Source organism: Pyrgilauda ruficollis, unplaced genomic scaffold (assembly GCF_017590135.1).
Source record: "Pyrgilauda ruficollis isolate IOZ18807 unplaced genomic scaffold, ASM1759013v1 scaffold56, whole genome shotgun sequence".
NCBI classification, from domain to species: Eukaryota; Metazoa; Chordata; class Aves; order Passeriformes; family Passeridae; genus Pyrgilauda; species Pyrgilauda ruficollis.
In genome coordinates, this window is record NW_024527266.1 from 3,368,775 (window position 1) to 3,389,056 (window position 20,282).

Here is a 20,282-nt window from a genome sequence, read left to right on the forward strand (position 1 = left end):
CTGTCAAGGTTGTTTGTCAGGAAGCCCAGCTCTCCTATTGGACAGTCGACCCCGGACACGTCGAGCGGCTCTGTTGTGTGTGTGTATGTGTAGAAAACAAGCCGAGCTGGCAGTGCGTCTCCCATTGGCTTCGCGCGCTTCGAGAGGGCGTGGCCTCTCCTCATGAATAACCACTACGCCACCCACTGTCGCCATGGCAACATGCAAATTTAGCCGCTGCGCCGCCGGTGATTGGCGGGCGCCGCCTTGGCGGGCCCGGGGGCGGCGACGGGGCGGAGAGCCGGGCAGGGAAGGGAAGATGGCGGCGGCGGAGCGGAGCAGATCCCCGGTTCCCGGGGGGTCCCCGGTGCCGGCCTGTATGTTCGCCCCGGAGCCCGGCTCCCCGGGCGGACGGCCTCGCGTGGCGGCGGCCGCCTGTCCCCTCCGCGCAGCCTTCGACGGCGAGGACGGCGAGGCGCTCAACGGCGAGCCCGAGATCGACCTCACCAGTAAGGTAGGCCCGGCGGGGGGGCGGGCGGCGGCGAGCGCCATCACCCCGCCAGGCCCCGCTGCTCTCCTCCCTGCCGGTCGGCCGTGCGCGGGGGGCTGCCCCGAAGCTGACCGCTCCCCCGCACCTGTCGCAGGAGAGCGAAAGGCTGGGGCCCGCCTGCCTCCGCCGGGACGGGAGGCTCCCCTGAGCGCTCCCCCGGCCCCAGCATCACCTGTGCGGGCGGCAGAGCCAGAGGTGCCGTGTGGAGGCGGTCGGGAGAGGCGCAGTCAAGTTGTCCCGTAGGCCGGCCGGGACAGGAGGTGCTGGCGGGCTGCTCCGCCCTGCGCCTTCCCCGGCTCGGCTGCTCGGGGGGAACGCCGGCCCGGCGCCGGTGTGGCAGCTCAGGAAGCGCAGGGTTTGGAGCTGTCAGCTGCTGCAACGTCCCGCTGACGTTTGCTCTCCGCGCTGGGGCTCTGTAGTTATCTCTGCTGCCAGTTGTACTAGTTCCTGGGACTTTCTCCACAATCTTAAAAGGAGGTCAGAGCTTGTGACTTTTGAGCACAAGAGCCCAGTGACGAGGGTGCTCTGCTCTTGCAAACAGGGTTAAGTCAACGCAGAAAGGGCTTGTTTACCTTGTGCAGCTCCTTTCTAGGATCCCAGTGACAAAACTATGTGGTGGTCTTATTTCTGTCAGAACCAGTTCTCGCTTCCATCCTGCAGGAAGGTACATTGTAGTAATATGTGTGTACCAGAGCCTGCCACAGACTTAGTTGCCTTCTGTCACTGTCTTCTATTTTTTTTTCCCAATTGACTGATCTCTTTAACTGTATGCCTTTTGCTGCCACGGCTTTGGTGTACTGTGGTGCTATCTCCCACTCTAAAGTCTCCTGAAAACTTCATTCAGTCCACTTGTATTTATGTGATCCAGAAGTTAGCATAGCTGTTGTTTCCTCCTAGTTTTCTGTCATCCCCCCTCTTCATGCTTCGAGCTTAAGCTGTTCCAGAGTCCTGGACTTTCTTGCCCTCTCTGTGCAGAGAAGGAAAGAGGAATTGTGTCTGTGGACATGGAAACCTTTTCCTTTTTAATGGATTTTTTTTTACAATGTGGTACTGTATTAAAACAAATGTTACAAAGATGTCTTGTAAGGTAGTAAAGAACAGAAATCAAACCTGTAGTATCTATTGATTGTGCCTTAATGAGCTGGACAAGATTTTTATACAGGATGCCAATATTGATCTGTCCTTTGTCTTGGACGTGACTGCTGTGGAAGAGAGCCAAGGAGGATGCCAAGGACTGCATCACTGATTCTTGACAGCCAGGAACCTGACCAAAACTCCGACAAAGAGAGAAGAGTGCTTTTCTTCCACAAACTCCCATTTGTAGTGTCAGTCTGTCTTCCATTCCTGGAAATCTGGAGGTGCTGTGGAGGTGGTAGGTAAGCATTTTTTTGACCTTTATTACAATTTACTTTTCCATACAGCATTGTGCACCTGCTGTCTTTTCCCTGGACTTTTCATTCATCCCCACCTTGGATGAGAGCTGAAATTGTGAGCTCTGCTCCATCTTTCTGAGTTAATCTCCCACTGTGTGCTCAAAAGAGCAGTCTCATATGGTGAGAATGCAGTAGCTAACCTGTGCTTCCCTCACCTCCCCACCCCCGCAACTTTTCTCCAGTTGAATTGTTCCACTCCAATCCCTACTTAAAATGGGGGTTCCCACTGCAATCAGTTTGTTTGATAGTTGCTGGTTCTGTCCTGGTCCCTCTGACCCACCCCTTGGCTGTGTTAATACTTTCCCCTGATCATTTCCCTCTGCGTAAGGTGAGCTCTTTTTAGAGAGGAACACTTTGGGATTCTGTTATCAAGTGCACCTTGTCTGCTGGTCAGGGAAACAGTTCCTTTCATCAGCACAAATTCATTACCATGTTGATCTTAATGGGTGTTTGTTTTCCCTTCAGTGCCAGCACACGGCAGCAGTAATCAACTTTCAGGTCAAAAACCATAGCACACAAGGCTGCTAGTGAAGCTGATACTCATATTAGATCTACATTGACAACAGAACATAATAGCACCTGAACAATGTATGTCTACAGGGCATAGAAAACAAAATGTGACACTACAGAAGGTGCCTTTCCGCCAGCTCCTCGATGGCTGATGGTGGCTTTCCAGCTGTGCAAAATGGCAGGCTCTGTTTTTCCAGCAAAGAGCTGCACTGTGTACCACATAGTATTTGGTTTGCCCCTAATACTTACAGTTTGTCTGCCTCATGGAGGCAGGCAAAGCCACCTCTCCTCCCCAGAGACTGGGAAGGGACTTGAGAGATGGTATTTTGAACCTGTGAGATGTTTCCTTTTGCTGTCTTAAGAATAAAACAATAACTGGTTGTCACTTTTTTTTCCTATAGGAAACCTGAGGTTGCTAGACCTGCATGGCTCCTACTGATAACTGCTCAGTGCCTGACAAAGTGGAAAGGACAAAAGTGAACATTTTTGACTTTGTGAAAGCCTCTTAAAAACATGCATTTGCAGTGCAGCCATGGAGGGGTTGCTCGAAGGTGAAGAGCAAAAAAAGCAGAGGAGCCAAAACGGAGCGCTTGTCTTTGACCAAGGAGATAGCAGAGGACAGGAAACTAAAGAGATCTTCAAAACAGCACATCACATCTTGCAATGATCCAGGAAACCACACAACTGGCTGGGGCTGTGACTGCAGAAGTAGTTATCAGAAACGCTGAGTGGCATTGGAAGGTGTGATCTGTGAACGCTGCTGTTTTATCTACAGATACTTCTCTTGATGTCCTGCTGTGTCATATGAGCTGTAAGCTCCATCGGCCACGGAGTAAACTTTGGAAGCAGTCTGCTACTGGAACACCCTTCAGGAGTGCCTTTGCATGGCAGTGAAAGCAGCAGTGTGGGGGAACAGTGTTGTGGGCTGATGTGAGCCTGTGCTGTTTGAGGCCCCCAGCCCTCCTGCTGGCAGCGTGAGGAAAGGGTACAATGAGCTGCTGAGTGCCTTGGTGCTTGTTACAGCACCCTGCCTGCTCACACTGCTGAAGCACTTGGACTCAGAAGAACAAAGCTGGTGATGAGACTTGAAGAAACTGAAGTTAGTTTGCCCTGTACTGGTGGCCCCTGCTATGTTATTGATCTTTGTGTGTGTTACAGCCTGTGTTACAGCCTGTTACAGCTCAGATCTTCTTGAGTCCCTGGCTTGTGCTGGTGCACTGGCCTAAAGAATGAGCTTGTCTGCTGTGCATCTGGGTATTCCTGAAAGTATTTGCAGGGCAAAATGAGCCCTACACATCAAAACACAGCCTTCCATTCCTGCCCAGATTGAGCCTCTCAACAGCTGTTGATTTCACTCTCAGTGCATTTACATCCAGTGGTTTCCCTCAAGAAGAAAATGAAACTAAAAGTAAAACAGAACTGAAAGAAAAACTAATAAAAGCAAAACTCATTCTTTTATGGCATGAAATAGAAAGACTGTGACCTTGCAGAGCAGAGTGCTTTGGTACACTTTGCAGACCACTTTGCCAAGTAGTTGAAAGGCTTAGGTAGGGCATGTGTCCAAAAGGGGCATGTGAGGGTGATTGTATCTCTTGTAGCTGTCTGGCCCTTGCAGACACATCCCTGCTGCCTGGGACCCTTAACATCTGTGGAAAAAGTTGCTTTGGCAGCCTTAATCCTTCTAACTAGCACCTGCTGTCTGTGCTTCAGTGTCCCAGCATGCATCTCTATGGTTTTGAAAGCTGCTTAAACATTGTTTGTGGGGGTTTGGGTTCCTTTACATTCTAGATTTCCAAAAAAGGCCTTCATCAAGTGTGTAATAGTGGTAGTAATAGTAGTGCTAAAGGTAGTTTCTCCTTGAAAACACATTGTGTTGACTGTGCTGAGCAAGTCAGGCTGTGGTAGAGAATGCTGGGCAGACTGGAGGATGTTATTGTCAACGGCTCTAAACCATATGTTTTAGGCAAACATCTAATTTAGCACAGTTTTCAGTCTCAGTGCATAGTGAAGGAAAGTGCTTCTTTCTGGGTGTGATTTTTGTGTATGTAGGGACAACTGTGGATGTCACTGAGTGTTGGCACAGGTGTGCCTACCCTTAGGTGGGTGTCAACCTTTAATAACTGTTACTTAAAGTGCCTTTTTCACAGAAATGGGTATCAATTGCTACAGCTATCAGGCTGCTGTACAGGGATGCTCAGCCACCAACAGATTTGTAACCATGGAGGCAGCCAGAGAGCAGGTAGAGTGCTGATGGAGGTCTCCTTGGTCTGTCACTGCCATGCCACCATTGTGGCTGCCCTGTGCAGGTGTCTTCAGCTCTGCTGTGTGAGCAGTGCAGGTTTCTGCCAGAAATGGTGCTATTTCATTCTAGGAAAAATCATTCCTGACGCATTCTCTTCTCCTCATTTCCTGCTTTGTTTTTGTTTTATTTTTTCATTCTCTTGATGTTCCTGCAGGGAAGGGCAAAGGAAGTTTGATTATTGCAATTGCTGCAGTCAAAGTTTGTTGGTGGAACAGCTGCTGGCCTACAAAACTGCAGCTCTCCACTGCTGAAACCTCTAGATGTGCTTATATAAATTGCTTTGCATGTCTGCCCCTCGGCACCATTGTTTAAAGTACCTAAAATTTGAAAATAATGCTTATTTGTGTTCTCTCCTTTCCTTCTGCCCCCTCAGAAAACAGAAGGGACATCAAATACGTGAAAGACTTAAAAGATGCTCTGGATTTTGGTGCCCAGATGCTCTCTGCAGTGAGGTCTGGTTGGCTTTCTCTGGCTGTCCAGTCATGTTTCAGGGGAGCAGCAGCACTCTTTGCAGCAGAGACTGTGGAGTACCCAGCTAAGGAATTTCTGTGGAGAAAAATCTGCCCTTTCTGTTTTCCTTGAATGAAAACATATTGGAGTGTTCACTTAAATGTGGCTTTTAAACATTGGTTACATCAAAATAAGATGCTTGGTATTCTTACTTGCTTTGAAGTGTATTTTCTTGCATAAATGAACTCTGAGCTCAGACAAACAACCTTGTGCTGTGTCACAAGGAAGTAGCTGTCAGCAGAACTGGTTTAAAAAACAAAACAAAACCACCACAAAGCGGTCCTGGAAAAAGAGTCCTTCTCTTTCAATAAAGCACATAGATTGATTGTGCTTGTAACTGAAGCTGGTTTTGGAATTGTTTGCCTGACATCTGCAAATAGGTATTCAATCTTTTTTCCAGCTGGTGATGGTGAGTCCAACTTCAGAGCAGTATGACAGTTTGCTCCAGCAGATGTCAGAGAGGATTGATGAGGGATGTGGAGAGACCATCTATGTCATTGGACAAGGATCAGGTGAGTATAGCTTCTCCAGCAAAACAACAACAAATTATTAAAATTATAAGAAAAACCTCGTTCGTCTAACTAGACTGCTGCTGAAGTTAATGCTTACTTTTCCAGAATGACTTGAAAATGTCCATAAAATATAACAGAATATGTGGGACAGATTCTTTTGTTTTATTCCTGCCAACAACTGTTTCATGTAATGGAGCTAAATACATTTTTTTAATAAAATCATGCAAGTTCTTATATGGAAATAAGGCATATCTTGTCTAAGCACACCAAGAAAAGACAAAGAATCTAAAATGATAACAGCTTTAGTACAGATGTCCTCGATGTCTGTGAAGGTCTTGTTCTCTTTGATTTGGTTCACTGCTCCATTGGAAATAACATATTTTTACCCACAGGAATTTATTATAGATACTTGACATAGCCAAAATATATGCTGCTTTGACTTGACTTTCTGTGGTAGTATGTTTCTGCTAGGAAGGGAAAGGTTTTCCTTTGCTCAGCATGAGACCTTTATTGTCACATTAATTTGCTTGTGATTGCAGTCATTTGCCTTTGCAGATTTTAGCAGTTAGCATGGATTACATTTTTGTTCTTTTTGACAATTTGAGTATTTGCATCTGATGCTGGTAAATGCTGGTAAAGGGCAAAGCATGCCCTTGCTTTGAAATAGAAATTTCTGGATATAAAATAATTGTCTATGGTTATCAACAGGTGAAATGCATATTTCAGGTATGCTGGATATCTGCTGAATATGAAGTTGTCATGATGAGGCATTTGCTGTGTTTGAGGAGGAAAATTGAAACCCTGCCAGGACTGGCTAAAATAATGGAGGGAGGGAGCTGTGTGCTTTTTGGGTTTTTTTTTTTGGTTTTTTTTGGTTTTTTTGGAGTTTTGTGAAGCAGCCAACATAGAGGAGAAGCCAGAATTAGATGGGCAGTGTCCATGCAGCCAGGGATCATGCTCTTGCCTCCAAGCAAGCTTCCCAGTGTAGTCTGTATCCTTGGTGTTTGGGATAAGCACATCTGCAGTGGAGATCTAGCTAGTCAGGCTAGTACCTGCTTTCTCTTCTAGGGTACCTTGTGAGAGTGTTAACTGGTAGTTGTTGCAGTGATTTACTTAGAAATAGGCGTTTGTTTCTTAAAATATGAGGTTAAACTTTTGACTTCATTTTGGGTTGCAGTGTAGTCGAGGAGGATGGGGATATTTTCAACAGAGAAAGGATCTTGCTGTCCCTGCCACTGTCTCTCCTTCTCATTCCCTTTCAAGCATGTGTGATTTTGATCATCCCAGATACCCAACTCAGCTGACTGAGAAGCAATTGAAGACTGCCACAGGAAGATTATTAGTTCACCAGTAGTGACCTTTCCCTTTCTCCCTTGGGTCTTGCCATCTCCTGTCCCCTACTTCTCGTTCCCCTCCTGTAACCCAAGGCTTGTTTTAGTATTCCTCAGTCTCAGCCAGCTTATGAGCAAGGTTGGAAATTGCCCAGTAACTCTGCTAGTTTTAGAGCTGGGCAGTAATTAAAATGCTGATAAGTTCATGCAAACTGCAGTTCCTGCTTAGCAGCCGATGAGTCAGCCATGCATACGAACATGTACACATGGCAATAACTTTGGTCATCTGGGTGCAGTGTGGCTCTCCACCTTTGTTTGTTGTTTTGTGGGCTTTTTTTATCCACGGAGGAGATTCTGGGGTCAAATCTGTGCGTCTTCACAGCACCTGGTTTGGGAAAGAGACAGTGGTGGCCTTGACCCTGTCTAGATAGTTGCCACTGTCAGCTCTTTTGCTTGGGTGAGCTGCTCAGAGGAAGCAGTACCACATTTACTGGCTAATTGTGATGATGCTTTACTCAGAGCTTCCCTTTTGTTAATGCTTTACCTCTTCTTGCAATATGAGAGGAGATACTTTATCTCACTAAAGGACACAAAGTACCTTCAGCAGGTGAAGTAAGGGAATTAGAAATGTGTCTTTGTTGCCAATCCCTATGTATTTGCTTGTAAAGATTGTGAAGAAAACTCCTCTAGATGAAAGATGGTGGTTTTCTAGTGTCTCTTAAGACTTAGAGCGAAGACCATCCCTTTTTATTTTGGGCCAAGGGTGTTTATTCTGTGTACACGGCTGACACCTCCAGTCCACATATAAATCCTGATGTGTGTGAAGGTCCCAGGCAGGATGACAATGCTGCTGCCTGTTGCGAGGTGGTGCTCACTGACTGCCCTTTGTCTCCTCCACACCACACCAGATGGGACTGAGTACGGGCTGAGTGAGGCAGACATGGAGGCGTCCTACGCCACGTTGAAGAGCATGGCAGAGCAGATCGAGGCCGACGTGATCCTCCTGAGGGAGCACCAGGAGGCCGGGGGCAAGGTGCGCGACTACCTGGTTCGGAAACGTGTGGGTGACAACGACTTCCTGGAGGTCAGGTGAGGAGCCGGGTGGAGACAGGGTTAGTCAGCAGCTCAGCTGCATTTTTACCGTGTGAGCAGTGCGTGGTGCTGAGCCAGCAACGCCGCTTCGGGTCGGGGTGTTGGAGCTGCCCAACAAAGGGAGTCGAGCTTCACCCCTCCTTGCTGATGAAATTGCCTTTTTGTTGTTGTTGCTGTCTCTTTTGTGAGCGAACTGTTGGTGGAAATTTGCCTGTGTTTAGCAGAGGGCTGTTGCTCTCTGGGTGACAGCCTCACAGCTGGGGGCATCTTTTTGTATGCTGGGTTGCTAGAGGGGAGTCACCTGTGCACATGTGGCTGTGTGTGTGTGTATATGTGCACACTGCTGGAACACAATACTTTTGACAAAGGATCCGGTTCTGTTCCGAGACTGTGATGATCCAAGTCACCTTTTAATGGACTTATATACTTGCTTATATAACATGACTTGAGAGTCTGCCCAGACCTGGATGGAGAGGATTTCCAACATTTGCCAACAGCCATAATAGCCACATTGATCAAAGAAGGAACTTGCTGTAGGACATGGCTTTCTCCTAAAAGATTTCACTTTTTTTTTAGCTTATCCTTTTCTAGGAACAACAGTTTTAATTTTTGTGCTCTTCTTAGCGCTTGGTGCTGTTGCAACATAAGAAATGTGAGAAAGGCAGAGGTGTTCTAGACCAGCTTGGGATTTAGTCTTCTTTTTGAGTTGCCACAGTGTTTATGTTGGATTGTGGAGACAAGGAGTTGGAATAGAGACACTCTGTGTGGCATCAAGCAGCGTCAGGTTCAGTTGACTATGTTATGGACACCCGTGACAGTGTTTCCAGTCTTCCACATCCCAGTCCACAGAGTCTGAGATCTCCTCTCTTAATTAATAACTATAAAAGAATCTCCGCTTTGCTTGTGAAGCTCTAACATTTTTTAATCTCTGTTTGAAGGATAGGGATCAAAAGCCAGTTATTTGCAGGAGCAGTGATATTTTGGGTTTTTTTGATCACTTGCTCATTTCTTCAGGTACCATATTTTACCAGGCTCCTTTTCCTTTCCCCTGCAGGGTAGCAGTGGTTGGCAATGTGGACGCAGGGAAGAGCACCTTGCTGGGCGTCTTGACTCACGGCGAGTTAGACAATGGCCGGGGCTTTGCTCGGCAAAAGCTCTTCCGCCACAAGCACGAGATTGAGTCAGGCCGCACCAGCAGTGTGGGCAATGACATTCTGGGCTTCGACAGCGAGGGCAACGTGGTGAACAAACCTGACAGCCACGGTGGCAGCTTGGAATGGACAAAGATCTGCGAGAAATCCACCAAGGTCATTACTTTCATTGACCTGGCTGGTCACGAAAAATACCTGAAAACCACCGTCTTTGGCATGACCGGCCACTTGCCTGACTTCTGCATGCTTATGGTAGGTAGCAAGAAAGATGGGCCATACCAGCTGGAGTGGAGCTCTTCACAGCTTTAACAGCCTCGGCTTCTTTTCTGTTGCAAAGTGTCTGTGGGGTTTTGGAGGGAGGCAGCATCTCATAGTGCAGGAGAGCAGAAGCCTCTGTGGCTGTCTGTCCTGTATTGTGAGGCAAGTGCCCCAGGACTGTCCGTGTCAGACAGGCCCAAGGTTTGTGATTCTTGAAAATGGAAGGATTTCTGCATTTTAGGAAACCTTGTTAAAACTGGGGAGAAATGAGTCGGTCCTTTGCCAGTGTGCAGCGACATCTGAGATGAGCTGGGTCTGGTCATATGGTCCCAGTGGCACATCTACAACTTAACCACAGTCTACTGTATGTCTGATACAAGTCCTTCTCTGTAATCCAGCTTACTGCAGAAGAAGCATTGACATCCCTGTATTTTATATCTCTGATGTAGGTTGGGAGTAATGCTGGGATTGTTGGAATGACCAAGGAGCACTTAGGCCTGGCGCTTGCACTTAACGTTCCTGTCTTTGTTGTGGTGACCAAGATTGACATGTGCCCTGCCAACATCCTGCAAGGTGAGTCTTACAGGCTCTCTCCAGGGCTGTTTCTTACCTCTGTATGTGTTGCTGTCCTCTGCTTGGGTTCAGGAATTACTGCTGGAAGAAAGCTGCTTAATCTGGTTCTGACTGCCTCCTAAACACCTTCCAGAAATCTATCCTTTTCTCTTGCTCATTTTGACTTATACTCACCATGTCGAACTTACCCATGCTGGGGACTCAGCTTAGCAGCCCAAAAGTGTTTGCTACAGGGTTCTGCTTAATTGAGCTCTAAGAGGAGCAGCATACAGTTGATGTTTGGGCTTTGCTTTCTCTCTGGCTATTTAAACCTGGAGGAAAAGACTGGAAGTTCTTTTGGAACCTGCTTTCCTCCCTGCCCACAGTTTGAGTGTGATCTTAAGCTGTGATTGGACTTGATCTCCCCCTGCTGTTAGTGAAGGGGCAGCTGCTTGTTACCTCCTGCTCACCTGGGCACTTCTCAGATATGCTGGCATAACTACAGCAACCCCTTCCTATTGTCTAAACAACCAACCAGCACTTAATAAATCATGGTTTAAAGCAGCTACATATGTAGGCTATGGTAGCAGGATGGGAGGCAGGACTAGACACAAGCAGGGATGGCAATAAGTAGCATGGGCTAGTGATTTTTTTCTCAGCAGAGTTAAAGAAGCACCTCTAACCCCAGCAGTGTCCCATTAACCCATGCATGATGTTTTTTCAGGCTGTGACCTATTCTCACTTTTAAAATTGTCTTTAAGCATTTCTCAGGCCTTCAGAAACGTGCTGTGGTTGATTGGAGCAATGGGGTTTTTTGGTAATCAGTCCTAAGAATCAGAGAAATGAATGCTCCTGGTACTGTCTGTAGTTCAGTGCATTACTACAAAAATCCTAAATATGTTTCAGACAAATAGATGCATGTGATCAGAAGATAATCTGTATACCTCTATACTAGATGTTTGGCAAATAAATGTAAGGCCTGACCATAAGATAATAACTGGGAAGGAAGGAGAACCTTTGGCTCAGCATGAGGAGAGAAGAGCTGCTCTAGGGAGAAGCTACTCCTGTGACATGCTCTGTTTAAAGTAAATAGACTCAAGATTTGACTCAAGTATTTCTGTGAAGAGCAGATGGCCTGATTAGATGTTTGTGTTTCTGTATCCAAAATGTTACTTTCCCATAGGCAACCATTTGTTTACAAAAACCTGTCTAATTGGATGACAATTGTAGAACATAAATTATTTGCTCTTTTAAGCCCTTAGTATCCTTTTCTGTTTTTTCTTTATTTATTGTCAGGCACTTTGTAGGAGGTTGATACTGGTGCATCAGGTAATGTCCCTACTGGCTGCTGGATATGAGGCTTAAAAAAATAAGTTGAAAAGAAGCAAAAGCTGAAAATTGGGAGTCATGAGATTTGTCCCAAAATATTGATTTCTGAATATGGTCCACCCACATTGTCCTAGTCTGTGATGATAATCGTTACCTCTTTCATGCTTCTCCAGCTTCCTATGGCAAGTTGACTGCCAGGGAAAATATATTGAGGTTTGTTTGGTCAAAATTGCTTTGCAATTAGCATATTCTCAAATATTTCTGTCACTGAGTCCTGATTTTCAATTAATTCACTAGGAAAAATACTTTCTAGAAAGAGGAAATACCTTGTAACTGCTTAAAGCTACTAATAGACAGCTACAAAATGTCTACTTCACAGCATTGCAAACTTGTCTGTCCATGTATGGTGTGGCTTGGCAGCAGGCTAGCTGGCATGAAATGGAAGATGGAATGGCTCCTAAGTCCTACCTGGGCTGCAGCAAACTCACAGTCTCATCTTTAGCCATCTTCTCCTGTCTTATCTGTGGCCAGAGCACCCATCTCCCTGTGGGGAAGAGACCCCACAAAAGTGATTTGTGAAGAGGGGAGATGCTGCCCTAACAATATTCATTTCACCCTTTAAGAAACCCTGAAGCTGTTACAGCGACTGCTGAAGTCCCCAGGGTGCAGGAAGATTCCCGTGCTGGTTCAGAGCAAGGATGATGTCATTGTAACAGCCTCCAACTTCAGCTCAGAGAGGTAACGGGACTAGAGGAGAATCATTTCTCTTTCAATCCTATGTGGAGACTGGGTGAGGAGATTCAGAGAGTCCCATTGTCTAGATGTGTGAAGGTTGCATCTGCCATGTGGAGTGTGTTCCATAAGAGTGTGTTGATTTTGAGGTTGACCTGCTTGTGTTCCCCTCTCTGAGGCAGAAATGAGAGGCTGCTTCTGGGCAGTCTGCAGAATACTGCAGGGCATTCGGCTTTCTTCAGTCCTTTCTTCAGAACCTTACACCTTTTCCCAAATGTCATTGGAAGGCAGAGGCAATGTTGCAGGTTTTCAAACGTGGGGTGTTGTGCATCTGACTGCTTGCCAGGCTCTCCCTTCAGTATATTGAATTAGTCCCAAGATTTTGGATGTCTCCCTACATGTGGAAGGCCAGGTAGGAAGGTGAACTAACTCCATTTTCATCAATTTCCCTTTACAGGATGTGCCCAATTTTCCAGATTTCAAATGTTACTGGGGAGAATCTAGATTTGCTGAAGATGTTTCTTAATCTCTTGTCTCCACGGACCAGTTACAGGGAAGAAGAACCAGCAGAATTCCAGATAGATGATACTTACTCTGTCCCGGTAAGGGGTCTGGTATTTGGAAGAATATTGTGTTCCCTCTTTTAGGCTGAAGAAGGTATCTTCTCTAGAGAGGAGAGTTCTAGAGCTCTTCCGCTGGCCTGGTAGAGTAACCACAATTACTGTTTTTTCATTTTTGGCGTAGGGTGTAGGAACAGTTGTCTCTGGGACGACACTGAGAGGCCTAATCAAGCTAAATGACACCCTGCTGCTGGGGCCAGATCCCCTTGGCAACTTCCTCCCTATTGCTGTCAAGTCCATCCACCGCAAGAGGATGCCCGTCAAGGAGGTGCGGGGAGGCCAGACTGCCTCCTTTGCCTTGAAGAAGGTGAGATGATCTCTTCCTGTTCCTCCAGGACAGAAACTGCCCTCTTTCAAGTGTTCTCGGAGTTCAGCTGCAGTCAGGCTGTTTCTACAAGCATCAGCTGCCTCACGTTGCAGTGGAATGGAATCCCATGGAACCTCTCTGATTCACATCCTGGTTTTTCCTCCTAGGAGCATAGCCAGGGGATAGCAATGCCACTAGATAATGATGTTGGAGATATATAATAAAGTGGAGGCATTGCAAGAAAAGTCTCCTTTTGTGCTGGAACTGCATTAGTAGCCTGGACAGTGTATTTACACTACTCCTCTTGGCTTGTAGGACCAGCTGCATGATTTGGGATTTAAAAATCAGCAAAATTTGATATGACTTCTCTTGCAAAAGATTGCTGTCAAAAGAAGCTGCACTGATTTTAAGGGAATATAGTTTAAGCTACACCATACTTCATGTCTTCAGGCTTATCAAGTTATATTAACAGACATCATGATTTAGGAGAGGTCATTTTCTTGGATAATGTGCAACCAGGATGTATGTTTTGCTTTTGAAGGATCAGTGAGGTAAATGTGTCAAGTGCCCAGCATTTCCAGTACTCTAAAGCTTCCTTATAAACTTCAGCTGAATTTGATTTTTACAACCTTTACATAATATCCTATACATAACATACAACTATGCAGCTCTTGCTTTGCCTTTTGCTGGGCGTGAGGTAGTATCTGTTAAATTCCTTAGGATTCTGCTGGGTGCAGTCAGCCAGAGCAGCAGATTTCTTCCCTGGAGAATCACGCTAAGGTTTTTTGTGTCTCTGCTTTTCAGATCAAGCGTTCTTCCATCCGGAAAGGCATGGTAATGGTGTCACCCCGCCTGAATCCACAAGCGTCGTGGGAGTTCGAAGCAGAGATTCTGGTGCTCCATCACCCCACCACCATCAGCCCACGATACCAGGCCATGGGTATGTGTGTCAGTGCTGGATTGTCTTTGTTTCCCAGTGGTGGCATTTTGTATCAGATCTAGCCTAAGATAATTTTGCTCCTGATGTCTCTGCCAACCTGAATATACGCCATAGTTCTTGGTTTTGCCTTTCCCAGCATTGTGGAAGAGAGTGGAAGGGAGGGAGAGGGAAGGGAGCTTATGGAGGAGAGTTATGCTTATGGGAGAGTTATGCTTATAAGTTATAGTTATGGGGGGCCTATAAGGCATAAAGGAGATGTGTGCTTGGAACCTGCCTGTGCTATGTCTCTGTAGTGCAAAGATTCTCCACTTTCAAATGCTGATGGAAATACTCATTTTGGGTCCTGCCCTCTAGCCCAGCTGCTTGGTGTGTAGGATTCTGTTGAGGGTGCTTCAGGACAGGCAGGATTTGAAGGCATCTGTTCTAGCTTATGTGCATGTTCTTTTTGGGATGGAACAAAGGCAGCTGCGTGACCCGTACGACCCTTGCTGTAGGGTGAGGAGCTGCCTAGATGTGTCGCTGAAGCTCGTTCCACTAATGGGCCTGGCTGCTGAAAGCCTCTGTGCTTTACATTCACAGTGCATTGTGGCAGCATCCGTCAGACAGCCACGATTCTCAGCATGGACAAGGACTGCCTGCGGACAGGGGACAAAGCCACGGTGCACTTCCGCTTCATCAAAACCCCGGAATATTTACACATAGACCAGCGGCTGGTCTTCCGGGAAGGCCGCACCAAAGCTGTGGGTACCATCACTAAGGTAAAGGCTGCCGAGTCCCACTTGCTTTTGCCCATTAGCTACTTCTTGCACTGAGAAGCCAGCAGGAGAATCAAGATAGCTTTGGAAGATGGAGGGAAGAGGCTGTGCTTCAACCATATGCATCAGGCCTGACATGGGTCGAGGATGACTGATGTGCTTTGTCGTGTGGTGGGTCTTTAGCTGGTGTGAATGAGGGAATGTAAAGGGAGGGGCTGAGCCATATGCTGCTGGTTCTTAAGGCTCGGTCTCTTTCTGACATCTTGTAGCTGCTCCGTTTGAGTCATGTTGTGGAGTTTAGAGTGTCACCTCAGCCAAGTGGCCCTTTCCAAGGCTGGAAGATCAGAGGTCTAGGTTTCTTTGAACAGCTGCTGCTGCTGCATTCTTCTCCTTATGGTTATTTTTACAAATTCTCCTGAGGCTTTTTGTTAAAAAGCAGCATTAAACCTCGCCAGATCATCCTGGCTATTTTAATGCTGAGTTTGGCCTCTCCCTTTGCAATTTGCAGCTGCTCCAGACCACCAATAACTCACCAATGAACTCCAAGCCACAGCAGATCAAGATGCAGTCAACGAAGAAGGGAGCTGTTACGAAACGAGAGGATGGTGTTCCTGCCGCTGGGGCGGCAGCTGGAGGCCCAGCAGCTGGGGATGAGGCCCCCTCAACAGCTGCAGCACCACTGACACCTACTGCCCTGCAACCATTGGTAAGTGAGGAAAATACCATGTCTGTCCTAGCTGTTTGTGTCATGGTTTCACCTGTTGGAGGAAGGGCACTCTAAAGCACAAGTATTATCCCCTCATACCTTGAACGCACCTTGCCACAGAAACAAATCGAAATATAAGTAGTCTTGCATCAGGAATCATAATTCTCTGATGACTGGATGACTCCATGGCTGACCTTCGAGCAGACAGCAGCTCAGGGTACTGGAACAATTCAAGTTGGACCTCAGGAAGTGTCTAGTCTAACCTTCTGCTCTAAATAGGATTAGCTGTGAGGTCAGACCAGGTTGCTCAGGGTTTTATCCAGTCATGTCTTAAAAACCTCTCAAGGAGGAAGACTGCACAACCTCCCTTGGCAACCTGTTTCACTGCTTTGACCATGTGCACAGTGAAGAAGTGTCTCTATATACCCAACAGATGAACTAGTGAAACATATAACAACCAGTCACAGGACAAGTCTTCAGTGTCTGAATGAAAGGTAGAATATCGCTACCCTAGAGAAATTACAACTTGAGTATTAGGCTCAGGTCATCTACCCTGTTGAAAAGTAAAGATGGGGACATCCAAGGAGAAGGAAAGGCTTTAAATTTCTCTTTAGGGAAATTTATCCAGGTTGTTTTGTTGGTTAGGACTTCTCAGTTCAGCTTGTCCATGGAGGATGCCTGGTCTTTCTGGCCTGAAAGGAATGGAAACTCAATTCTCACTGGAGACCAACTGATCAGTTTTATTACTGATAGAAGAAAGGTCTTCTCTTTGTAGGGTACCTCCTCAGGAAGTGAAGGGTTCAGGAACTAACTCTGTCAAGTGACAAGGTGTTCCCCTTCTTAATGCTAGCTACATTAGTTGCCATGGTCAAATCTCACCCTTTTGAGCCAGACTGCTCATCAAACGAGGCCCTCTCGCAGGGGTTCTCTGCCTCTGCATGTGCCTGGGGCTTCACACCAGTCCTCCATATCGTCCTTGTCTTTTTGTAGCGTCAGTGTGGTTGTAAGTAGTGGTCCCAGCTTGCTCTTTGTTTCATCCCTCCCCCTGAGGCTCTGGGGTTGCTTTTGTTCTTGCTTACGTCTTCCTCTCTCTCCTTGCTGCGTCCCCTCAGCCTGCACTGGATGAAGAGCCCCACATCCGTGAGGGCAATAAGGTATTTGGCTGCTCTCAAAGAGAAACAGTGGGTTTGCTGAGGTTGGGAAAAGTCAGGTGAGCCTGAGAGCCGTGGTGGGAAGTGGGAGGTTCTCCTTCAATCCAAAAATACAAAGTCAAGGGAACCTGAGGCTTGGATTTCCTGTATGCTGAGCCCCATGGCACTTGCTGGCTCTCATGGGAGTGAAGCATTTAGAAACTTGGGAAATCAAAGTCTTCCCAGCTTGAAGGGCAAAACTTCCTGGTGCATCTGTCTCTCCTCCTTCCCTCATGGTGTGTCTGTCTCCCTCCTGCCTTATCTCCTTCCTGCAGTGGTAGAAAGCTGATCAGTCACAACTGCCCTGCTGCTGTCTGAATGTGTGTGTGATCCATCTGAATTCCTGCTGTGTTGATATCCCAGCTGAGGGGCTGCTTTGTACTAAAGTCAGTCTTGTTTTTCAGTCAAAAGTCGGAGGAGGAGGCCGTCGACGTGGGGGTCAGCGCCATAAAGTGAAATCTCAGGGAGCCTGTGTGACTCCTGCCAGTGGCTGCTGAATTTCTTATTCCTCCTCTCTCTGAAGAATTCCTCCCCATCCCTTCATTTCTTATCCAAAAGATCCAGAGCAGCGTAAACCAAAACCCATCCCAGCTGATTGGCTGCAGAAGAATCGTCCCTCCTCCCTGCAGAAAGCGATGGAGAGGAGCATAATTTATAAGCTAATGAAGGTGATAAGACAGAGAACTGAGTAACTGACACCTTCCTCCTCCCCCTGTCGACACATTTTTGTACATCATGGGCTTAGTTTTTATTCTTATTAGTTTTTATTATATTTTGTGTGCATGAAGATGAGAGGAGTCTGGATAGAGCTGCAAAGAGCCAGTTAGTTGCCTCCCTCCTCCCTCACCCCTTTCTGTCCACAGGACTTGCTGCTCTCCCCTATTTGCTGTCTCAGATCCAGGGGTTATCAGATGCCTGAAATTTCAGACTTGCAAAGGTTAAAACAGGTTGTTTAGGATGGCTCCATGGAGCATCGTTTCATCACCACTGTGGCCTTGTGCCAAATATGTTTTGGATTCCCTCCCTCTTAAACTATTTCTAAGTGGATTTAATTTAATGTTGTAATGACTGAAGTTTGAAGGAGATGGTGAGAAAGTTCCTTAGTTGGAGATCTAAGAGGGAAACAAATTGGAAAGCAGTTGTAGATGTTAAGTTCAGGGATCCTATGCTCAATATCCTCAAATAATGTTGAAAGCACTTAAAATTTTAACTGGCGACAGAGTTAAATGGGCAGACATTTACCCACCCAATTCCCCTTCCCATCGTGCTGCTTTTCCCAGTGTTTGTTCAGTGCACATTGGAGCAAATCTAAGGTGCCTCCCAAGGCTGCAGCAGCTCCACTGACAGTATTAAGAACAGTGCAGGAGCACTCAGTCCGTCCCTTGAGCCAGAGAAAGCCTTCTCACCTCGACGGACAGAGGTCACAGGTGGTAAGATACCTTTGGAACAGAGACACCAAGCTAACATGACCTCCCCTTGATTTTGTTTACTCCAAGATTTCCAAAACCTTTTTGGAACTCACTGGCCAAACTTTGCCATGGCAGAAGCAGGATTTGTCTTCTCCCCTCTTGGCCAAAGAGGGCAGTGACAAATTGGTACCAAATTTACAGGTGTGCTTTCAAGGTTGGAAGTACATGGTAATTTTTCTGACTTAAACTGATTTTTTTTTTTAAGATTTTATTTTTCTTAATGAGAAATTGTGGCTTCTCCAAGAAGGCCCTGCAAGGACAGTTTACAAATTACTGTTAGAATGGGTTTTTTAACCATTTAATGAGTTTTTAAAGTGATTGATACCCTGCTTATTTTGATCTCTTTTCTTCTAACCCTGCCTCTTCCCTTGGCTCCGGTGAGGACAGGAATTATCCTCTGCCAGCTTGTGGTGAGCTCTGGGAGCATGGTGGCATTTTGAGGAGGAGGTGGCATCCTCAGCAAATCATGGCTCCCCCCAGCAGGCACGGTCAGGCTCGGTTTCTCTGAGGGCTTCTTCCTCCAATGAAGGACTTTTATTTTAATCAGAGAGAGACTGCAAAGTTTCTGTCCCTCCTTAGCGGGTTGTTCCTGTTCCTCACTCTGTGTCACCTGTGTGGAGTTCATTCCAGCTCACCTTGTGACTCGGGGTAGGTCTCCAGGCCGGCTGAGAGGCAAAGCGCATCTCCCGCTGCCAACACCAGCACTCCAAGAGCATTAAGTGGCACGGGAGAGGCAAGAAACGTGGTTTGGAGACCAGGGCTCTTTGCCTTAGAGACTGCAGTGGGTGGAAGGGGGAGGTCAGACGGTCCTTTTCCAAGCTTTGTGCCTAAATACCAGCACTCTCCTGGCCAGGGAGGAACTATAGGCGGCTACAACACTAATAGCACCCGCATTGTGAGGGGGTGTGAGGTGTGGCTAAGCAGGGCACGAGGGCTTGGCTTGTTTGTCTTCTGGCCCTGTAGCAGCATCAAACTGCATCTGATTTCACTGCCCTCTGCTTCTGAGGGGAGCAGGGAGCTCCAGGCGGTTTTCTCTTTCTCCATTCCTTGTGCTCCAAATGAAGGAGACTGCCGAGACTGAAAGAAGGTTCACTTCAATTTGTGCAAAGGAGGTGGTGTGATCTCTCTTTTGTGACCAGCATTTACAGATCACTCAGGCTGGTGTGATCTATAAAATAAATTTTAAAAAAGTTTGTTCCAAGTAAAAGTGTGTCTTCTTGATTTTTGTCCTTCTGGAAAACCAGGCTGAAAGCCAGAGGAAGCAGGTTTGCCTGGCACCAGGCTCCTTTGCTGGCTACAAGAGGGGGCTGTGCTCATAGTGACAGCAGGACAGGGCATGGCAGCACAGGAGAGCTGCTGCTGAGCCTCTGCACAGCCCTGACAGCTTTTACTCTGGCCAAAATGAAGTGCACCTCGGTGGCAGAGTGGTAAAATGAGAACACGGGCGTGGTGCGAGCTGTGTGCGATGTGAGTGGGTGTAGAGCAGCCCTAGCAAAACACTTGGGGCCGGCCCCACGAGAGAAACTCTGCTAGAGGATGCAGCATTAGCACAGCACTTGCAGTGCCTGCCTGCTGTGCTTCCTGGGACATGCACCTCACCTGTTTCTGCAAATACAGTGGGACTCTCCAGGGTTTGCAAGGAGCCTTTTTCTGTCTCCTCAGTTGATCTCAGAGGTTCACAAAGGCTTTTTCTGCTCTGCACAGCCCTTTCATAGGTAAGTGTTGGGCTGTGGTAGCTGGAGTTGAGGCCCACACAGCCCTTCTCCTCCTGGAGAGGGATGGTCCAGGGCCAGCAGAGAGCAAGCCTGGCCCTAGCGTGGTCTTCCGGGAGGAGCTGCATGGCTATTCCTCAACAGAAGCCTTCCTCCAAGCCCAGGTTAAGCAGACAAAGTTGTGACTCTCCTCAAGCCAGTTCAGTTTCCCATTTTCAGCCTTTTTTTAATGTATTAACTTCCTCACGCTAAGGAAAATTAAGTATCTCCTTTCTGCTAGCTTTGTAGCTGATGAGTAGTTAACAGCCTATGTGAAGGAAAAGAGGAGCAAGCAGATCCCCT

General features: G+C 47.0%; 1 protein-coding gene across 5 annotated transcripts; it reads left to right on the forward strand.

Annotated features, from left to right (window-relative positions):
• The first annotated feature begins 26 nt into the window (after positions 1-26).
• GTPBP1 (GTP binding protein 1) lies at positions 27-19,435 on the forward strand. Of its 5 annotated transcripts, none has more exons than XM_041481422.1 (14): positions 27-493; positions 1,692-1,905; positions 2,874-5,226; positions 5,685-5,796; positions 8,036-8,216; positions 9,274-9,622; positions 10,078-10,201; positions 12,133-12,247; positions 12,699-12,843; positions 12,986-13,168; positions 13,973-14,108; positions 14,688-14,866; positions 15,372-15,569; positions 17,164-19,435. In XM_041481422.1, the coding sequence occupies exons 3-14, from the start codon at positions 5,035-5,037 to the stop codon at positions 17,254-17,256; spliced, it is 2,007 nt and encodes a 668-aa protein (XP_041337356.1). In that variant the 5' UTR covers positions 27-493; positions 1,692-1,905; positions 2,874-5,034; the 3' UTR covers positions 17,257-19,435. The 5 variants fall into 5 exon arrangements, with proteins under 5 accessions (XP_041337356.1, XP_041337355.1, XP_041337357.1 ...); XM_041481421.1 differs by having other exon boundaries at positions 1,741-1,905; XM_041481423.1 differs by having other exon boundaries at positions 1,741-1,901.
• Positions 19,436-20,282: the final 847 nt, after the last annotated feature.

Coding starts and splice junctions, on each gene's coding strand:
- GTPBP1 (XM_041481420.1), top strand. CDS start 194: ATGGCAACATGCAAATTTAGCCGCTGCGCCGCCGGTGATTGGCGGGCG. Junction 13,169..13,972: donor CCTCCTTTGCCTTGAAGAAG/GTGAGATGATCT, acceptor TCTGCTTTTCAG/ATCAAGCGTTCTTCCATCCG. Junction 14,867..15,371: donor CTGTGGGTACCATCACTAAG/GTAAAGGCTGCC, acceptor TGCAATTTGCAG/CTGCTCCAGACCACCAATAA.